At 37.2% G+C, this 22125-nt stretch overlaps 1 protein-coding gene across 9 annotated transcripts in view; it reads left to right on the top strand.

Annotated features, from left to right (window-relative positions):
- The window catches only part of HMBOX1 (homeobox containing 1), a 170656-nt gene that overhangs the window by 81155 nt on the left and 67376 nt on the right, over positions 1–22125 (top strand). For all 9 annotated transcript variants that reach the window (XM_090289014.1, XM_090289011.1, XM_090289013.1 and 6 more), the window contains exon 4: positions 3869–3954. In XM_090289014.1, coding sequence (XP_090145140.1) covers positions 3869–3954 — 86 coding nt within the window. The remainder of the gene's footprint in view (positions 1–3868; positions 3955–22125) is intronic.

The following is a 22125-nucleotide window of genomic DNA, read 5'->3' as shown; positions in this document are numbered from 1 at the left end:
GATCTTTTTTAGCTTTGAGGAGCAGGCAGAATGTCTCTGAATAGTTGACAATCAGATTCTGTCTTAAAAAAGGGTGATTTCACAAAGAGGCAGGGCTGATTAATTCATCCAGATGTTAAGAGAGGTCTTTAGATAACAATGGAACGTTTAGCAAGTTATAAAAATAATGGCAATGGAAGGTGGAAAGAAATTTTATTCACATGTGGAACTTACCCAGATAAGAGTCCAGCGTGGCTGTGTTTGGAAAAGGCAGCAGGAGGAGATGACATGGACTTCAAGTGCGTAGCTGCAAACAAGAGCATAGCTTCTCTTGGCAGTGGTTGCTTTCTGTGGAATCAAAGAAAGATCAGCCTGCATTTGACTTTAATGCCGTAAGACTTGAGGAGTAGAAATCATGAAGAATGTGAGATTTTTATAAGACATGGGAGGAAAAGAAATTCATTCTCTTTAAAAGAGGATGTCAAATTTCAGATGAAGAGAGGAAGTAAGGAGTAGGAGAAAATGAGAGAATTGTATTTGGAGCAAACAAAAGAGTTTTTACACCAAGACACTGGCAATTTCACAGGGTACAATGTGTACAGGAGGAGAGGCAGGTTGTTCAAGAAGGCTGAATAAGGAGAGAATGAAGGGGAATATGTGAAAGTTTAAAGAAAGGCAGCCCAGTAGGATGGAAGTTTTTTAGATACTTAATAAGAGAATTGGACACAAAGAAAGTTGAATACTGTTGCTATTTTGAAGGTACCTAGTAAAAGCAACTGAATGTCACATCACTGTTTGTGTCTAAAATGACTTTCTAGAAATATTTCATGGTGCCTTAAAGTACCTAGTTTAGATGTTTAATTCAATCTTCTGTAGTTATAGCAGGTCATTTGTTTCTACTTTTCCTCTACTTCTGGGAGTTTTTATAAAATAATAGTCATTGTTTATGTAGTGCTTTTACAGTTTCAAAAATGTTTACATTGAAAAACAGTTTATACACACATAAGTATTTTTCACTTAAGTTTAATTTCAGTGCATGGGAAAAAATTTTAAAAGCTTTGTGATGGAGGTATTAATGTTCTCATTTTAGCAGATGATGAAACCAGAGCCCAGGTTTATTAAAAGACTTGCCCAAGCATACCCTTTTCTTTCAAGTCTTAAATTTTTTTTCAATTCCAAAAAGATTGTCTCTTACCAGCAGTTGAGTAAAGAGGTTTTTTGAGACTCATTGTAGGTACTCAGAAACTTGTCAGGTATCTAAAATTATAGTCTATGAGAGTGTAAGTGAATTGCTGATTTCTTGTTGCCATTCTTGATAATATCATACTGCAAGACTGAGTAATTCACAGACTGGATATTCCCTATTGGAATAATTGAGTATTACCTCCTCTATATGATTTAGTGTCTACTTTAGGTTAATTTGATTTAAAATGAAATGACTTAAATTCCAGTTGACATCAATGGTCAAGAAAATACTATTTAGTCATTTTCCCCATAAAACACATTTTAAAAAAATTTACCTTAATAAATATTCTGTTAAGCTCAGGTTTTATTTTTTGAGAAGGACACTCTAGACATTGCAATGCAATGCTTTAAGTTTTTTCACATTATAATTTTACAGAAACCAAATGATTTGGTTGGTTTATGTATATCAGCCAGTTGAAATAGATACTGCTGAAGTTCTGTCTTGCTCAACTTGATTATTGATGGATATTTGAGAGCTGTTCAGTCCACATTACCTGTATTTTACTCAACAGTTTGTTTTGTTTGACTTTAAAATGTCCTTATTTGTGCCTTTTCTGTCAAATACACAATTTTAAAAATAAAATGAGGATGCATATTTTTCAAGGAAATATTTCAAATATAAACAAGCATTTTGGAAGGAGTTTAGCTGTTATCTAAATCAGAAGCTAGATCAGTGCGAGAAATTTTAGATATTGGATTAGGTAGCTGATTCTTTTATTTTCTTCCTTTTGGAATCTTTTTAGTTAGGATTTCTAACGTGTAGATCAGGAATATGCTGTAGAGCTCCAGATTGGAAGCTGTCCCTACTATCACCTCTGTTCTTTTCCAGAATAACTGAAAGGGAGCATAAAATCCACTAACAGAATGTATAACCCCTTCTTACCAAGGGGCTAAAATATTTGCTCTTAAGTTACAACTGATTCTTTTTGGAAAGGGTACTTTCTTTTGTTTCTCCAAACAGTCCATAGAGAGACTTGGGCTCTTATAAAGAGTTTGTGGTTTATTCACAAAATGATTATAAAGATATCATGATTCCTTTGTCTCAGATTAAGAGTCATGAAACATTTTCTGTAAAGGGCTAGATTCTAAATGTTTAGACTTTGTGGGCAAGAGGTAAAGTTGAGGATATAATATAGATAACATATTTAAGAGAGAAAACAAATTGGCACTAATTAAAAAAAATATTTTATTTATTTATTTATTTAGAGAGGGGAAGGGAGGGAAAAAAAGAGGGAGAGAAACATCAATGTGTGATTGCCTCTCGCACACCCCCAACTGGGATATGGCCCGCAACCCAGGCATGTGCCTGACTGGGAATTGAACTGGCAACCCTTTCAGATCACAGGCCAGCATTCAACCCACTGAGCCACACCAGCCAGGGCAGCCGTACCTGCCAGGGCTTGGCACAAATTTTTACTAACAAAATTCAGTATAGAATAATAATTAAATACAGTTTTAAAAATATAAGCCTACTAGTGAGAAAAATAGAATTTAAGAAGGGATAATATTTGCTTTGATTCACATTTAAAGATAGTGTTTCCTGCCACTAAATTGATTGCAGATGTTCATCTGTGAAAATCATTCTTAGCTCATAGGTTGTATTAAAAAAAAAAGGTGGGAGGCCAGGTTTAGCCCATGGGCCACAGTTTTCTGACCACTGCATTAGATTGTGGTACCACTTTTCTGTGTTACTTTTGGGCTTCAGCAAAAATCAGTGCTCTATTTATATAATCCTTTTGTATATATAAACATTCAAAAATAAATGATTAAGTTTTAAGTATAATTTTTATTTACGTATTTTTGTTCTAGTGGAGAAACAGAAGCTTGCTGTTCATTGTCATTCTAGTGAATGTCTAGTCATTTGAGAATTTGTTGAATTTTTAAATAAATAAAAATTGTTACGGCATCTTAGTGGAGGAAAAATTAGGTCTATAATATGTAATTCAAGGATGCAGAAAATACTGTAGGTTTAAGTATTAAGTATTGTGTATAACACATGTAATAGGAAATTAGTAAATGCCTTTTTATATTAAAATTTCATATGCGACCCACCCCACTTAAAATTTTTTTTTTTGTTTTTACTGGAAAATAAGACAAATTAAAAGGCAAAGACTTTTGAAATGGCTAATATTTTAGCAGTTGTGAGAATGAAGATTATTTCTATTCTTCAACAAAGGTTTTAACATGAACTGCACCTTTTTTTTATGCAATGAATAGTTAACATGCGAATCCACAGTCTTCTCACAACTGATTTTTTGTTGTTGTCATTTTCTATTTTCTAGGATTTCCGTCTGTGTAAGATACATTCATTCCACAGTAATGAAATTTTGTGTATACCATATGGCAGCCTTGTTCCTAATGTGAATTATTCACAGCATGTGGTTAGCCATCTTCTGGTATGAAACTTAAGCTCCTGTGGCATTCACTAAAGCATCCATCTGATAGTGTGGTGTTTTAGGACTTGAATATTTGGTGTTTCTTGGTTTCTTTTAATTTCATGTTTCACACGAACTTGGTCTGTTTGCCTTTATTTTTGTGTCCTTCCTTTTCATGTTCTCCCCACCACTCTACTTCACCTTTCTTAGCAAGATGAGGATTTCTACCTTCAACATACATTGTTGGTCTTGTCTTCTGTTTTTGTTAGGAGGGACAGCAGTGTGATAAAAGAGGAAATCAAAGCCTTTCTTGCCAATCGGAGGATTTCCCAAGCAGTTGTTGCACAGGTAACAGGTAAGAGCTGAAGAGCCCTTTATTCTGAAATCATGTCTAATCACTGCCTTCTGGTGCAGAGATTGGATTATTGCTTGCATTTCTGCACTGCAGTGCAGATCTGTCAGTTTAGGCATAATAATGTATGCCAGTGATTTAAAGCCCATTGTATCTGATATCATGGAGCTTCCCCAGTGATTTTTCAAAACTGGTCTAGTAAATTTTAATAGCATTTGTAAAAAAGCACAAAATTCCCTATTTTATGCCTAAAAAAGTGTTCTCTCTTTTTCTTATAATTGTGACAGAGCTCATGACACATGAATTATCCAACTGCTACCTACATTTCATATATTTGCAGTCCTCCAAATCTAATTCTCGATTTTACCAATTAAAAAATGATTCATGAGAGTAAAGGAAAGGTGTGTTCTTTAAACTACCTTTTTCTATGTGAAAGCTTTTCTCAAACTATTGTTGAGAAGATAAGAATTACCATTGTCTTCTCTTTGTTTTTTATATCCCATCCCATTACCCACCCCACCTCAGCCCTGTCCCAAGTATGTGGTGTAAATGTGTCATTCTCTATTCAGACTGCATTTTTAATGAAGTTATTAAGTTGGGTAGCATGTCTTTTCTTCGTTGTTATGTAGTGTTCCTTCTTTTGATATCAGTTATTTATAAAACCGACTATGCCTTAGTCATTAGAGGAACCAAAAACTTTTAACTGCATATTGTAGTTGATACATTGTTGTACATTGTACCCCGATAGATGTGAAATTAATTTGTTCCTCTCCTTTTTTTTTCCAATGTGTTATTAGTAGCTATATGACTTTGGCCTTGTTAGCCTCTGCACCTCAATTCATTCCTCCACAATGAAATAGCTGGATCTGATCTTCAATAGTACCTTTTAATTTTAAGATATTATATACGTTCTCTAGACATTGATACATATTGAAGACAGTTTACCTAAAAAGTTGTTATTGATCATTAATTTCGTTAAAAATGAAACTTGAGATTTCAGAAGTCTTAAATTTTATCCCAAGAATTAAGGCCAGCCAATCTTAATGTGTGCATGTATATTTTTATAAATGACATTGTTCATGGTAGAAGACTTTAATTAAAGGCATATCCTTTTGAATGGAAAGCTTAAACAAAAGGATGGTGTGTGAATTTAATTTTTGTAATCTTCAGCTATTTTTCAGTAGGATATTTAAAATAAATTGTTTCCTTTATTTTCAAGGATCAAGACAGTGCTAAGGGCAAGTTAAGTGGGTTTTTACCAAAACCCACTGATGTGCACCGTGAGCAGATGGAGTTGCTACCTCTCAGGGCCTCTACTTCAGCCCCAACATTAGAAGCAATGGTGTCTTTTTGTTTGCCAGCCTGAAAAGAATGTCAAAATTATAGTGTTATAGAACAGCATTCTAAAGTTGATTTTGTCTAAGCGGAAATATTTCTGAGTATCTTGAATACCCTGAGTCTTGAATCATCCTGGAATTTTAAAATAGTAGCTTTTGAAACCGATCCAGCATTGATGCAAAGCATAATAAAATACCTTTAAAAGGAATTTCTTAGGCATATGTAAAAATATTAGATAAACCATAATGGATTAAGTGTAGTATATCAAATATTATCTTTTTGGAAAGGGAAACTGAGACATGTTTTAGCATCTTGCTACTCAAAATGTAGTCTTAGGGAAAAGCAGTATTGGGAGCTTTTTGGAAATGTAAAAATAGAGAGCACCACCCTAAACCTGAATCAGCATTTACATTTTATCCAGATCCCCCAGGTGATGTGGGTTGGAGAAGTACTATTCTAGGATGCTGGTAAGCTCTCCTGGCTTGGACGTCAATGGATTGCCACTGTTGAACTTTGCCCACTCAGTAATAGTCATCACGATGCCACTACCTGTTGTTGGAAGCAGGAGTTGAAACACATTTATTATTTGTTCTATCACATGGACCTTTCTTTTACTACTGTTTTGGTACTGTTAATCTTCTCCCCCCATTTCAGCCTCACCCCAATTTATTCTTCCTTCTCTTCTTCCTACTTTGAAAGCTTGGGTTCATTTTCCCTTTATCAGTTGTTTTTCATGGTTCTCTATTGACCGAAAAATGAGACTCCTCATAATTTGACTCCAGCCTTCTTTTTATTGTCATCTATTCAGTATACTCCCTAGCTGAATTCCACTATTCTCCATTTCCAGAGTTCTCTTTACCTGGATGCTCACAAATTGGTTGAGCCTAGAATACCTTTCACCTTGTCACCTCAGCCTTATCAGTTCCTGTTTATCAAGAGTACCTCAGTTACTATCCTCATGCTGTCGTCTTTGATCGCTTTAGCCCATATGGACCTTTCTTTTTTCTGAAATTAATTAATCTTAGTTCAGAACCCTAAGGTACTAAACCTCATATCAGTTATAGATTTTAGAGGAACGATCTTCCTTGCACATCCCCAAAGAGTCTAGCATTGTACATGCTCTTTGGAGATTACATGTTTACCTAGCTGCCTGGTAGGGTGAAATGAGTATTGGTGAAGCTAACACAGATGTTCATGTGAAAATTTATCCAGTATTACTTTGTCCAGTGATGTTTCCTCTCCAGAAATAATTGTTAGCTCAAGAAATGCTTCATGAATTTCTGCCCTTAGGAACTCAGTTTGTTTTTATATACTTCAATTAAGGTATTTACATAAGACCAGGGAATGAGAATGATTTATAACCAGGCTGGTTAATTGTCACATTGATCAGCTTTCTGAACGCATCTATTTCTCATGCATTATTGTGTTACACTTTCATCCGGCACATCCAGGCATCAAGCTAAATACAGGGGCAGGGCTTTTCATTCCGGAAAAGAGATTGAGTTAGTGAGAACTAATATAAAGTTTGGCCCTTGTAATTGGCCCAGCTGTGATAGAAGAGCCTGAGTAAGGCAGCTTTCTGGGCATCCAGGGCTTACTCACTCCACTATCTGATCAGTACATAAGCACATTTTTCTGTCTTTAAACAAATTAGTCCAGTGTGTCTTCGAAGAATACCTACCTGATGAAATCTGCCCCAAATAAAGTTAAGGATGTGGTTGTCTGGAATCTCTGTCTTGTAATGAGTCCTTGAAGTCAGTAAAGTTCAACTCTAATGTGTGAAATAATGAAATAAGTCAACCCTGGGATAAAAAGGAGGAAAAGTGGTACATGACAAAAGAAAACGCTAAATAAAAAAGCATAGTGAGGTGCAAAATTATAACACATGGTTTGTTCCAGAAACAAATGCAGAGGCTTCTTTTTATAGATTCAGAGGATATCTATAATAAGATAAACAAGAAGTTCATGGGTGGGGTCTGTATAAATAATATCCTACTGATAGGAAAAATGACAGTATAAACAGGATATAATAGCAGTGCCTGCTGAATTTCCCAGCATGTTATTTGTAGCTTCTTTCTCAAAGCCACAGCTGCTCTCACCAAGGCTGGATGTTGTCCTTCTGTAAGAGGTCGAACAAAAGTCTCGGTTCTCACTAAACACGTGTGTTTATATTCACTTTCAGGGTAAAACATCTTCTTTGGCTGTTAGAATTCTTAAAAAATGATTTTCTTTTTAAATGATGTCTGGGAAAAACCAGGTGGGCAGAGTAAATGGGCAGAGCTTGAGTGAGTGCTTGTCAGCCAAAGAAATAAACTAATTGAATTCATTTCCTTTTAAAGAAATACATAAGTGGCAAAAAAAAAAAAAAAAGGTAGCATCTCTGAATTTTAAGAAATTTATCACAATTTTGTTTTCTTGAATGGTAGTCGTATAATGGAAAAGCAGCCATTAAACCTTAGATACCAAAGTTCTGGTCCTGTTATTAAATAGCCTGTAACCAGAGGCAAATTTGTAGCTTCTCTGTGTCTCAGTTTTCTTATTTATAAGATGAGAGGCTTTGGCCAAGTATTTTCTAACTGTCTTTTCTAATTGTCAAATTCTACTCTGTTTTAAAACTGTTGAGTACATTTAAGAAGTATGAAATATTTGTGTCTAGTGACTCATTCCCAAGTATAAGAATTTGTGTAAAAATGGAGCTCTGAACAAGTTTTAGAAATGTTCCAACTGTACTCAGACCACTTCTCTTTATTTATCTTTAAAACAAAAGGTAAAAACACTACATATTGAATGTAATTGTAGTAATTTCTTTACAAAGGTCGGTATATATTGATTCTTTCCCTAAGCAGACAACTTCAGACCAGATATTAACCTTTTGAGTGCCATGTGTAACTTGAAATTTGGATCAACGTGAGAAAAAATTATATCAATGTATAACCTGAGGCACAAAAAAAGAGAACAAAACATAAAATACGAATTATTCCATTATTATTTACATTCATAGCCATTGGGAAAAAGAGTCGCTGGGAGCAGTGCTGGCACTTCTGGGAAAATTTGCCAGCGTTGCACACAGTGACATCGGCACTCAGAGGGTTAAAACCAGCTAAAGTGCCGCTGTACCTTTTGAGAAAATATAATTTATTTTTGAGAGCACTTTTAGGTTCACAGTGAAAGTACAGAGAGTTACCATGTCCTTCCTGTCCCCCACACATGCCAGAGCCTCCCCTACTATTGGCATGTGGCACCAGAATGGTTACGTTTCTTATAGTCTATGATCCTGCATTGACACGTCATCTTCAACCAGCATCCATAGTTTACATTAGGTATAAATGGTTTTGTACATTCCAAGGGCGTTTGAAAAGTGTAAAACAACAACTATCCATAATTCATAGTATCATAAGATGATGCTATAGTTTCACTACCTAAAAAATCCTTTGTGCTCCTCCTCTTCATCCCTCATGACAAACCGCTGACATTGTTACTGTCTCCCTAGTTTTGCCTTTTTAAAACGTTATTATACAGTATGCAGTCTTTTCAGGTTGGCTTCTTTTTATAGATTCAGAGGATTTGTGTAAGAAGATAAACAAGTTTATTCACTTAGAAAGATGCATTTAAGATTTCTAATGTCTTTTCATGGCTCAGTGGCTCATTTCCTTTTAGTGCTAAATAGTATTTCATTGTCTGGATGTACCACAGTTTATTTACCCATTGATCTACTGATGATCATCTTGGTTGTTTCGAAGTCTTGGCAATTTATACATTAAAGTTACTGTCCACAAGTAGAACTTATATCTAAATTAGGAAAGTGATATTGGTAGGGCATAAATCACAGACTATGGGATTGTCTTTTTATAGTACAATGAAATATAATTATACTCGTTTAACAAGATTTTATCAGTTCCCACCTAATGAATTTTACTAGTTTTATGTAGATATCCAATTCGAAGGCTATTATCTGTCTAAAAAATGGGCAGATTATTATTAATGTGAGTTATGACTTTTGTCTCCAAATTGAAAAGGTTTAGAGTTTTTGTTTCTGTTAGGAGAAGACTTCTTTTCAAATCTTTGAATGGACTTCAAATTACCAACAATATAAATGTTTTTGTAGAGTGTATTTTAGGATTTTTCTCTTGTTTTGCAGCCTCTGGAGAATAAAAACAGATGGTGATCCATGGTTCAAAAAAATTTTTATTTCATTTTTTCTATATTCTGCAAGCTGTTGGCAAGTTATTTTCTTGTAAACACAACACATACGTTTAGTCACCCCCTGCCCCCCTAGAAAAACATCCAGCTTCTAAATCCGGGTGCCCATATTTTCTCAGTTTAGTTATGGCTTAGTGAAAAATTGGAGTGAAAGTAATTTTACAGTATAATTTTTGTTGTTAGAATTATTCTACAATTCTTGCAATTCATTGTTTTACCACGGCTTTCAGCATCTCTAATGTCATGTAAAGGATTGTACGTTTTTAGTGTAAAAGTTATGAAGGTTGGTTTTCAATATAAAACAAGATTTCTCTTTCGCCTGTATTTAAAGTATACATTATATTTAAAAAATTTTATTTTACTATAAGCTTTGACAAAGGTGACTTTTAAAGGTTAGGCACAGATGTGCTTTTTCTTCCCTTCAGTAATTTTTATTTTTGTTTCCCTCAATTATTGTTTCCTAAGATTGTGGAGAAAAGTCTGTTACATAAGGTTTTATATTCCTTCCATAGCTTTATGAAATAGTCCCTTATATTAAAAAAATAACAGAAAGAGGATAAATGACAGAAAGAAGTAATACCCTAGTAAGAAGGTCAGAAGGTATCTGTGTCTGATAAAATAGCAAAACCTATAGTTTAGCTGTAGTCCGTGTGAGTTATCAGGTGAAGTTACAAATAATTTTCTGCAGAAGAAGGCTTTGAAGGGAATAAATACCATTTTTCATAAACTATAGATATGGTCTTTTATGCTTTAAGGAATTAATCCTGTTGACTCTTGAAATTTACTGAGATCTTAAATCAAAGTATTTGACATCAGTTGCTACAAATAATTTGTTCTGTCAGGAAGATGTATTAGATTCAGTAATGTGTAATTACTAACTTTAGCTAGGTAAGGAACTGAAACTTGAACTCTCCACACTAACCAAGCTTGAGAGCCTTGATATCTGAGAGGCCTACAAAATTTTTAAACAATTGTTCAAATTCTTTGGCCTTTAAGAGAACTTTTAATATCAGCATGTCTCAGCTTCAGAAAAATTTGACTCTATCTTTTGATTCTTACAGAATTAACTTGAGATATGCAAGGGAAATATGTCTTTTTCTTTGTTTTTCATCACCTTTATTGCCTAAGAATAGAGTTCTCTGAGCTTTATCAAATTTATGCAATGGTACAACTATTACCAAAATCAAGATTTAGAACATTTTCAGTATTTCAACAAGTTCTCTCATGCCTCTTTACCGTCAAATATCTTTCTCCACTGCAGTTCCCTGGCCACACTGATATGCATCCTCTCAGTATAGTTTTGCATTTTCTAGAATGTCATATGACTGGAATCATACATATATACCTTTTTGTGTTTGACTTTTTTCACTTAGCATGATACTTTTGATATTCAGTAGTGTTAGATGTATCAGTAGTTTATAACTTTTAAATATTGAGTGGATGTAACAAAATTTGTTTATCCATTAATCAGTTGAGAGGTATTTTCATTGTTTCCAGGTTTTAGTAATTATGAATTAAGCTGCTATGAACATTTGTGTGCACCTTCTGGTGTAGACATACATTTTCATTTCTTATACCTAGGAGTGGGATTGTAAGGTTATTGGTAAGTACATGCTGAACATTTTAAGATACTACCAAACTGTTATCTAAAGTGGCTGTACCATTTTGAATTCCCACCAGCAATATATGAGATTTCCATTTGCTTTGCATTCTCTTCAGGACTTGGTATTTGTGCTTCTCTTTTAAGTTTATCCATTTTAGTGCGTACATAATGGCGTCTCACCCTAGTTTTATTTTGCAATTTTCTAATGACTAATTATGTTGAGCAGCTTGCATATGCTCATTTGCTATTCATGTATCTTCTTAGGTGAAATGCCTTTCAGATCTTTTGCACATTGTTTTTTAATCAGGTTGTTTGCATTATTATTGATTACAAGAGTTGTATGTATATTCTGGGTACAAGTCCTTAAATATGTGAATATAAAGATAACCTAGGCTGAGGCTTGCATTTTTTTTTTTAATATTGTCCTTGAAAGAGCAAATGTTTTTAATTTTGATGAAGTTATATTTATCATTTTTTCCTTTCGTTCATGCTTTATGTATCCTAAGAAAAATTGCCTAAGTGAAGTCTCAAAGATTTTTTATTTTTATTTTTATCTTATAGAAGTTTCCTAGTTTCAGCTCATACATTTTAGGTCTGCCAGTTATTTCAAGTTAATTTTGTATATGTATGAGGTAAAGGTTAGGATGTTTTTGTTTTGGTTTGTTTTTTCTTCCATATGGATGTCCAGTTGGTGGAGTACCATTTGTTAAAATGGTCAGCAGTGGTCAAGAGACTATTCTTTTTCCATTCCTTTACATTGGCACCTTTATCAAAAATTAAATATATATGTGTGGGTATATTCTAGGCTCTGTTGTGTTCCATCAGTCTTTATGTTTATCCTTATACCAAATATAAACTAAATTATTGTAGACTTTTAGTAAGTTTTGAAATCGGAAAGTATAACTTTTCCCAACTTTTTTTTCTCTTTTGAGATCACTGTTGATATTCTAGGTTTTTTGCATTAAGATATACCTTTTAAAATCAGCTTCTCAATTTCTACAAAAAAAGCATATTTACAGTGGGATTGTGATTAAGATTATATTGAATATATAGCTCAATCTAGCATTAGGAATTGACATCTTAATCATATTGAGTGTTCCCATTTACAAAAGATGATAGATATATCTCTCCATTTGTTTAGGTCTTCTCTATTTTCTCTCAACCATATTAGTAGTTTTCAAAAGTGTACAGGTCTCCCACATATTTTCTTAAAATTATCTCTAAATTTTTATATTTTTGGTATTATTATGTTGGTGTACCTTTTACTTCAATTTCCAGTTGTATGTTTGTTTTTCATCATAGAATAATTTTGTTATATTCACCTACTATTCTGTAAACTTGCTAATTCTTTTATTTGTTCTAGTAGCTTTTTTGATAAATGCTTAGGAGTTTTTACATGCACAATCATGTTATCTTCCTTTTCTTCCTTGACTATGTGTATGTTGTTTATTTCTTTTTCTTGCCTTATTGCGCTGACAAGCACTATGAATATGATGATAAGAGCAGATTTCCTTGCCTTTTTCCCAATCCAAGGGAGCAAACAATTAATCTTTCATTATTAAGTATTATCTCTGCTGTAGGTTTTTCATAGATGCCCTTTATCAAGATGCCCTTCAAGGGACGTTCCTCTCTATTTCTAGTTTCTGACAATTTTTATCATGAATGGATGTTGTACTTGGGTCAAATGCTTTTTCTGTATCTATTGAGAGGACACATGGTTTTTCTTTTTTAGTCTTGTTATTAATATGGTGAATTACATTGATTGATTTTTAACTGTGAAATGAGCCTTGCATTCTGAGAAAAACTCCATTGAATCATGATGTATTACTGTTTTTATATAATTTGATAAAATTTGCTGATATTCTGTTAAGAATTGTTGCATCTCTGTTCATTAGGGGCATTATTCTGGGTTTATTTTGCTTGTTTCTCTATTCTTGTTCTTGTCTAGTTTAGTTACTGTGATGATGTGGCCTCATAAAACAGGTTGAAAAGTGTTCCCTTGTCTTGTATTTCTAGAAGAATTGGTATAGAATTGGTATTATTTCTTCCTTAAATATCTTTCTTTTGAGACTGTGCTTCTTTTATTGTAGTCAAAACTTACTACCTAGATCTAATCCTGTAGGACTTGTACCTTGTACTGAGATCAATAGAGCAAAATATAGCGGAGTGGAGATTATTGCATCTTTAATACCTCAAAGGTTTCCAACACTTTTCTACATGATTTTCTTCCTTTACCAGTTGCCTAAAACAGTAGGATAACAAACCACAAACCAAATCAAATTTGCTTTTGATTCAGTGATATACTTTCCCTGGTGCCCTAGTTTGCCTGAGTAAAAAACATAGGTTTCACTCACTTAATCTATGAGATTTTGCTTCCTGTAGTGGTTTTAAAAGTATTGAATGACCTGTCTAAATCTGTTGCCAAGCAGATCCATGGATAACATCTTGGTTTTGAACACATTGATTTTAATATGCATGTCCAATATAACATTGTTCCTGATGAGAAACATAGGAAAAGAATTTTAGAAACATTCTTAATGTGATCTTTATATAACATTTTGAGACATTTTAAGAACTAGAATTTTTTTTTTTAATAAAGAGTTTTTTCTGCTCTTACTGTTTTAAACATAAAGATTGTTGGCTATGCCCAAACCCTTCTATTACTAAGTATTTTTTGAAGGACATTTATTACCAGTTTGTCTTTGTTTTTTTAGGACATAACGAGTTTGAAATGTGTTAGTTATTATGCATAATGATAATTGGTAAGAACAATATCTCTTCAACCATTTTTGCCCATGCTTTTGTTTAGTCTTTAGCTCACCTTTATCACTGTGCTAAGTACCTACCAGGACAGCATATAACCCTCCAAGTGAACCATAGGTAACCAGTGGCTCTGCTTTTTACACCTGTGCACCCTGCTAGCTAAACCTCCCTTTTTGGAGGGTTTTTATTTTTAGCTATAATTTATTTTAATACTCAGCAAGTGTTAGATGTTGTGCTAACTGTTTTATATATCTGAGAGTAAGGTGTTAACTTCTTCAGTTATAGGTGAGAAGACTGAGGCTAAATGAGATTCAATCACTTGCCTGTAGCCTCATAGAGAATTGCTGTTTATCTTGCTGCAAAGTCTTTGTTCTTGACCTAGCATTTCCGAATATGGAGACAGTACAGTGCAGTGGTCAAGAGCATAATGTGGATCATTCAAAATGTGATTTCTGTCACTTACTAGTTATATAACTTTGAGCATGTTACAGAGTGTCTTAAGCCTCAGTTTCCTGTTTTGGAAAATGAGAATAATAATAATAACTACTTATCAGTGTTCTTGAGTAGATTAATGAATTAGTTTATGTAAAATTTATGGAACACTTAATGCTATAGAACTTTTTTATTATCACTTTTAACCATTATACTGCTTAATGTTTGACCAGCAATCATTTTTCCCTCATCTGTCTCCAAAAATTGACTTTTCTGAAGGTAAGCTTCCTGACAGGAATATGTTAATTGTAATCTTTTTAACCATGGACCACTTAATTTAATAATGGACGTTTAAAAAAATATAGCACGCCCATGTTCATAGTAGCATTTTATGATAGCCAAAACATGGAAATAACCAAAGTATCCAATGGTCGTCGTCGGCAGCCGTCCGTCTCGAGAGACGATGGCGTAGCTTCTTGAGAGTCTATCTGCACCGCCGAGAATGGCTGTGCAGTCCGATTCGGGAGTGACAATCCCTGCCGCACTTGGTACAGGTGAAGGCAGATGACCGTTGTTGCTGCTGTTGACGCTGCTTCCGCCTCATCTTTTCTGGACCGCCTCCTCGTTGCGCGCAGCCTCCGCGCGTGACGTACCTTGCCTGACCGCGAGCCTCCAGGCTAGGCGGTCGTCTGCTTGAACTTCCCATGTGTTGAGATTGATGGAGCATTGTGTCATGTCCTTTTTGCAGATGTCTTTGAACCGCAGTTTTGGGCGCCCTGTCATCCTCTTGCCTTCTGCTAGCTCGCCGTAGAGGAGGTCTTTGGGGATACGGCCTGTATCCATTCTTTTGACATGGCCGAGCCACCTGAGGCGTCTCTCGCTAAGAACTGCATGCAAACTGCTCATATTGGCTCGCTTCAGCACCTCGGTGTTGGGGACCTTATCCTGCCAGGCGACATGCAGGACGCGTCGCAGGCACCTCATGTGGAAGCTGTTGAGTTTCCTTTCGTGCCTTGCGTAGGTGGTCCACGTCTCGCTGCCATAGAGGAGAGTGCTGAGTACGCAGGCTTGGTAGATGCGCAGTCTGGTTTTCTCAGTGAGGCTGGAATTGTTCCACGCTCGCCGGTTCAGTCTGGCCATAACTGTTGCTGCCCTGGCGATTCTCCGGTTGACCTCCAAGTCGACTGACAGAGAGCTCGAGATGGTGGACCCGAGGTAAGTGAAGTCGTTGACAGCCTCCAGGGTGTATCCGTCGATGGTGATGCATGGGGGAGTCCCCGTGCCTTGAGCCATAACATTCGTCTTCGTCAGGCTGATGGCTAGTCCGAACTCCTTGCATGCGTGGGAAAGGCAAGTGACTAGCTGCTGGAGTCCCTCTTCGGAGTGTGATGTCAAAGCTGCGTCATCGGCGAAGAGCATCTCACGGATGAGCACCTCTTTGACTTTGGTCTTGGCTCGTAGACGGGCCAGGTTGTAGAGCTTGCCATCAGATCTGGTGTGAATGAAGACACCCTCGCTGCAGTCCTTAAAGGCGTATTGGAGGAGCATGGAGAAGAAGATTCCGAACAGCGTAGGCGCGAGGACGCAGCCCTGCTTTACTCCGCTGCTGACTGGGAAGGCCTCAGAGGTTGCGCCGTTGTAGGACACCATGCTGTGCATGTTGTCGTGAAAGGACATGACCACAGCAAGCAGATGTGGTGGACAGCCAATCTTCCGTAGCAAGCTGAAGAGTCCGCTTCTACTGACCAGATCAAACGCCTTCGTGAGGTCAATAAAGGCGAGGTAGAGTGGTTTATGCTGCTCGTGACACTTCTCCTGCAGCTGGCGTATGGAGAAGATCATGTCCACTGTTGATCGGCCAGCTCTGAAGCCACACTGGGACTCTGGGTAGACGCGGGAAGCAAGGGTCTGCAGGCGGGCAAGAGCGACCCGGGTGAATACTTTGCCGACGACGCTGAGGAGAGAGATGCCCCGGTAGTTGTTGCAGTCGCTGCGGTCTCCTTTGTTCTTGTACATGGTGATAATGTTGGCGTCTCTCATATCCTGGGGGATGTAACCCTCCTTCCAGCAGAGACAGGGTAGATGGTGGAGCGGCTGTAGCAGGACTGGTTTCCCGCTCTTTAGGATTTCTGGAGGGATTCCGTCGCTTCCTGGTGCTTTCCCGCAAGCAAGGCGGTCGATGGCTTTGCCGAGCTCTGCCGCAGTAGGTGGGGTGTCTAGCTCCTCCATGACTGGTAGGTCTGGGATGGCTTTAAGAGCAGTGTCTGTTACGGTGTTCTTCGTTGCGTACAGCTCGAGGTAGTGCTCGGTCCACCGCCGCATTTGCTGTTCCTGGTCAGTGATGACCTCACCTGTCTTGGACTTAAGGGGGGCGATCTTGGAGGGGATTGGGCCTGTTGCCTTCTTGATACCCTCATACATTCCTCGTGCATTGCCTATATCGGCGGCTTCCTGAATGCTTCTGCACAGGTTTAGCCAATAGGTGTTGGCACAGTGGCGGGCGGTCTTCTGAACTTTGTTCCTGGCAGCCCGTAGAGCTTGAAGTGTACTGGGAGTGGGCGTGACCTTGTAAGCCAGTAGGGCCTTCCTCTTAGCCTCGATCACGGGTTCCATTTCTTCCCAGTGAGCCTCGTACCAGTCAGCATTCTTCCGCTCTTTCTTCCCGTAAGCAATAATGGCGGAGTTGTATATGGCGTCGCGGAGACGTGGCCAATTGGATTCGATAATGTCATCTGCCGCCACTCCCTCGCCGAGTGCATCTTCCATCTTGTTGATGAATTGCTGGGTCTTAACTGGGTTGCTGGCACAACTGGTGTTGATGCGTGGGCGACCCTTCATCTTGGAGTGGTGCAACCTCTTCGGCATTATGCGCACCTTGCTTACCACGAGGGCATGGTCCGTGTCGCAGTCTGCACTGTGGTAGCTGCGGGTGAGGAGGGTGCTGCCAATATCCGTTCTTCTGGTGATGACGAGGTCAAGCTGGTGCCAATGGCGGGAGCAGGGGTGCCTCCATGACACCTGGTGGATCTCTTTGCACTTGAAGAATGTGTTTGTCACGCACAGGCCGTGGTGACACAAGAGCTCAAGCAGTCGCTGACCATTCTCATTGATCTTTCCTCTCCCAAAGTTTCCAAGGCAGGTGGGCCAGGCCATGTGGTCGGCTCCTACTCTTGCGTTGAAGTCTCCAAGGAGATAGAGAGGAAAGAGGAAGGACATCTCTAAAATCAGAGAAGGAAAACTCTGACTCCAAAAAACCTCCGCTGCCTTGCGGCATACCTCTTCAGGGGAAAGGCTAAGGGAGTAAACCCTGACAGAAAATCCGGAGCCGGAGTCCCTAAGGCGGTTTGACATTGTAGTCAACACCGGCAACTCCTGCGGCGCACCTGAAGCCAAGCTGTATTGACTTTGTCTTTCCCTTGGACCCTTCAGCTGCGAAGAGAGGGGGAGTCTGCTGTATGGGCAACAGCAGACCCTCCATATCACCCTGCCCAGGCTCTGTAGCTTCAGTTTCACTTGAGAGGACACTCCAGCGTCCTCTCAAGATGTCGACTCAACACGGGAGGAGACAGATACCGGTTATAAGCTCATCCGATTGGCGAAGGAAACGAGCGCCAGGGGTCTCCTCTGACGGTGGGAGAGGTCATCGCACCTCACTGGACAGCTACCGTCTCGCCATGGCTCGCCTGCCCTACTGGGTGCGTGGGGACCAGAGAGGCGCCTCTCGAAAAGTGGGCCACAAAACACCCGCACCAGTTAATTCCAAGCAAACAACAAGAAAGAAGCCTCCGGCTCTTCGCCTCGCTAGCTGGAACATCAGGACCATGTGCCCCGGACTTACTGCAGACCTTCCGTGGATCAAGGGTGCCAGAAAAACCGCTGTCATCGATAGGGAACTGGCACGACTAAACATCGACATTGCGGCTCTACAGGAGACCCGGTTGGCCGACAACGGAACTATCAGAGAAACCAACTACACCTTCTACTGGCAAGGGAAGTCTCCGGACCAACCAAGACAGCACGGTGTTGGGTTCGCTGTGAAGAACACGCTTGTTAACTCCATAGAGCCACCCACAGGAGGCACAGAGAGATTACTTACCCTCCGATTGTCAACAACTTTCGGCCCAGTCAGCATTCTTAGCGCGTATGCCCCAACCCTCTGCGCCACCACCGAAGAGAAAGAACAGTTCTACCATGCACTGGACGAAGCGTTATCCAAGATTCCCAGAAGTAACGCTCTCTATCCAATGGTGTATGAGTGGATAAAGAAAATGTGGTATGTGTGTATTTATATGTTGTGCATATGTGTATATGTATATATGTGTGTGTATAACGGAATATTGTTATTTGGCATTAAAAAGAAAGAAATTTGTCATTTGCAACAACTTGGATGGACCCTTAAGGGCAGTTTGTTAAGAGAAATAAGTCAGGCAGAGAAAGACAAATACTATGTGATATAATTTATATGTGGAATCTAAAAAAAACCTGAACTCAGATTTGGAGAACAGATTGGTGGCTGTGAGAGGTGGCGGGTGGGGTGTGGGCGATGTAGCTGAAGGAGAACAGAAGGGGCAGCGTGGCGACCCCAGTTAACAGTATTGGATTGCATATTTGAAAGGTGCTTAAGAGAGTAGATCTTAAAAGTTCTCATCACAGTGATATATAATTGTACCCCTGAAACCTATATGATTATATTAACCAGTGTCAATCCAATAAATTCATTTTAAAAAAGTTCTCATAACAGTAAAATCATAACTGTGTGGTAATGAACATTAACAAACTTTTGGTGTGGTAATCACTTCACAATATATATACACATCAAATAGTTATATCATACACTTAGAACTAACACAATTAAAAAAAGTTCAAGATAGATGAGTGGATTTTAATGTAATAGTACAAAAAAATTTAGTTGATAGATTCAACAACACAACTAAGCTTTAAGAATATATCACTTTTTATAAATAAAATTTTTAAAAATAATATATCACTTTTCACGTTTTAGTGTAGTTTCAGAGACTAACCACAATTATTGGAAAGTTACTTAAATACTTCTTCCTTTTTCATCTAAAAAATGACTGTCTAAATTTCATTTTACCTAAGTATAAGAACCTTTCTTCACCATGATTATCCTTTCACAGTTTGACATGTAGAAAATTGCCTAAAATTTTTATTTATGTAATTACAGCTAATATCCTGAGCAGAGTTAGGAAGAGGGGATGAGAAAGTCCAGTTCCCCTTTGGCAAGATCTTCCTTCTCTCTACCCTAAAGTCTTTCTGCTCTCTAACCTTAACAGGATTTTGTCTAGTATCTTCATTTTATTATTCAAAAGGGAGGGAAACCAGTTGTGATGATGGTTACACAACTCTTTGAAGGTACTAAAAAACATTGAATTGTACACTACAAATGGGTTAATTGTATTGTGTGTGAATTATATCTCAATAGAGCAGTTTTTTAAAGAGGAGGTAATAAATGCAAAAATTATTCTAAAATGTCTTTTGAATGGAATTAATTCCCTAAAATTTTCAGTATATTCTTATTACTGATATAAAAGCCTACAATTAAATTAAAACAACAACAAAATAAATAAAATACACATTTTTTAATTTTTTAATTTTTAAAAGCAAACATTCTTTCCCAAGGATATAGTTATTGATTTTAGAGAGAGAGGAAGGGAGGAAAAGAGGGAAAGAGAGAGAAACATCGGTTGGTTGCCTCCTGTACGCACCCTGACCAGATCAAACCTGCAATCTTTTGGTGTTTAAGATGATGCTATAACCAACTGAGCCACTCAGCCAGGGCTACTTTTTATATTAGGAAATATATTCATGTGGTTCAAACTTCAGAAATACATAAGGGTATATTCAGTGCTAAATCAAAATCTTTCTCCTACTCTGTCTCTCAGCCATTGTGCCTTTCCAGAAGAGACTAATGTTATCAGTCCCTGCAGCATATTTTATGCATCTGTAAGCAAATAAATATATCCATCCATAGTTCTTTTCTCCTATTTTTGTCCTGAGGTGATATGCTATATACACTATTCTGTACCAAGATTTTTTAACTTGGAAATTATCCCACATCAATGTGTGTGTGTGTGGCAGTTTTATTCTTTTATTGTTTAAAATAATGATGCATTTTATAATGTGTTATAAATTTATGTTTATGTTCTGCAAATTTTATAATTTTAGCTCTTTAGGTATCCAATCCGTTTGAATTAATTTTTGTATATGATGGAAACAGGAGTCCACCATCATTTTTTTGTTTGTGGATATCTAGTTGCTTCAGCACGAGTGGTTGAGAAGCCTGTTCTTCTGTTTTTGAATTTTGTCACCCTTGTCAAAAATCAGTTGACCATAAATGTATGGGCTTATTTTTAAATTTTATTTTTCGATTACAGTTTACATTCAGTATCGCTTAATATTAGTTTCAGGTGTACAGCATAGTGATTAGAAAATTATATTCTTTACAAAGTGTTCCTGACTCTCAGTTCTACTCCATTGCTCTATATGTATCTTTCTGCCAGTCCCACATGGTCTTGATTAATATAGTTTTAACAGTAAGTTTTGAAATCAGGAAGTGTGAATCCTCCAGATTTGTTCTTTTTAAAGATTGTTTTGGCTATTCTGTGTCCCTAACATTTCCATAGGAACTTTAGGATCACTTTGTCAACTTCTGCAAAAAAAGCCAGCTGGAATTTTAATAAGAATGACATTGAATCTGTAGATCAATTTGGGGAGTATTGTCATTTTAGCAATCTTAAATCTTCTAGTGTATGAATATGGGGTGTCTTTCCATTTATTTAGGTGTTCTTCAATTTCTTTCCACAATGTTTTATAATTTTTGTTGTACAAGTTTTGCACTACTTTTGTTAGATTTGTTCCTAAATATTTCATTCTTTTTGAAGCTATTGTAAGTGGAATTGCATTTTGAATTTCAGTTTGGGGTTGCTCATTGCTAGTGGATAGAATTAAACTTTAATTTTTGTGTGTGATCTTGTATCCTGAATGCTCTGTGTGCATGTGCTTTTGTAGTTTCCTTCAGATTTTGTACATAGATCATGCCATCTAGAAACAGGGGTAGTTTTACTTCTTTCTTTCCAATCTAGATTTCTTTTATTTATTATCTTGCCTTACAGAAGTAGTGAGAGTGAACACCCTTGCATCGTTCCTGATCTTAGTGGCAAAGCTCTCCATCTTTAACCGCTAAGAATAATGTCAGTTGTGGGTTCTTCATGGATGACTTCCAGCAAGATGATAAGGTTTCTTCCATTTCTAGTTTATTGAGTATTCTATGTTATGAAAGGATTTTGGATTATCAAATTATTTTTCTGTGTCTTATTAAAATTTCATGGTTTTGTCATTTATTAGTAGGGTGTATTACGTTGATTTTCATGCATTGAATGAACTTTGCTTTCCTGAGATAAATGCTACTTGGTCATGGTGCATAATACTTTTTGTATGTTGTTGGGTCCAGTTTGTAAGTATTTTGTTGAGGATTTTCCATCTATTTTCATATGGGATATTGATCTATATTTTTTTCTTGTCGTGTCTTTGTCTGGTTTTGGTATCAGGGTATAACATAGGCCTCATAGAATGAGTTGGGAAATGTTTCCTTATTTTCTATTTTTTTTTGAAAGAGTGTGAGTGATTGGTGTGTGTGTGTGTGTGTGTGTGTGTGTGTGTGTATTGGAACATTTAGTAGAATTTAATAGTAAAGCTGTCTTTGTGGGAAGATTTTTGGCCACTAATTTAGTCTTTACTTGCTATAGATCTATTCAGATTTTCTGTTTCATCTTGAACCAGATTCAGTACCTTGTTCCAGGAATTTGTCCATTTCACCT

This window comes from Furipterus horrens, unplaced genomic scaffold (assembly GCF_987537825.1).
Source record: "Furipterus horrens unplaced genomic scaffold, mFurHor1.1.pri manual_scaffold_10, whole genome shotgun sequence".
Classification (NCBI taxonomy): Eukaryota; Metazoa; Chordata; class Mammalia; order Chiroptera; family Furipteridae; genus Furipterus; species Furipterus horrens.
Note: the sequence above shows the minus strand (reverse complement) of the source record. Positions and strands in the feature narration are given on the sequence as shown.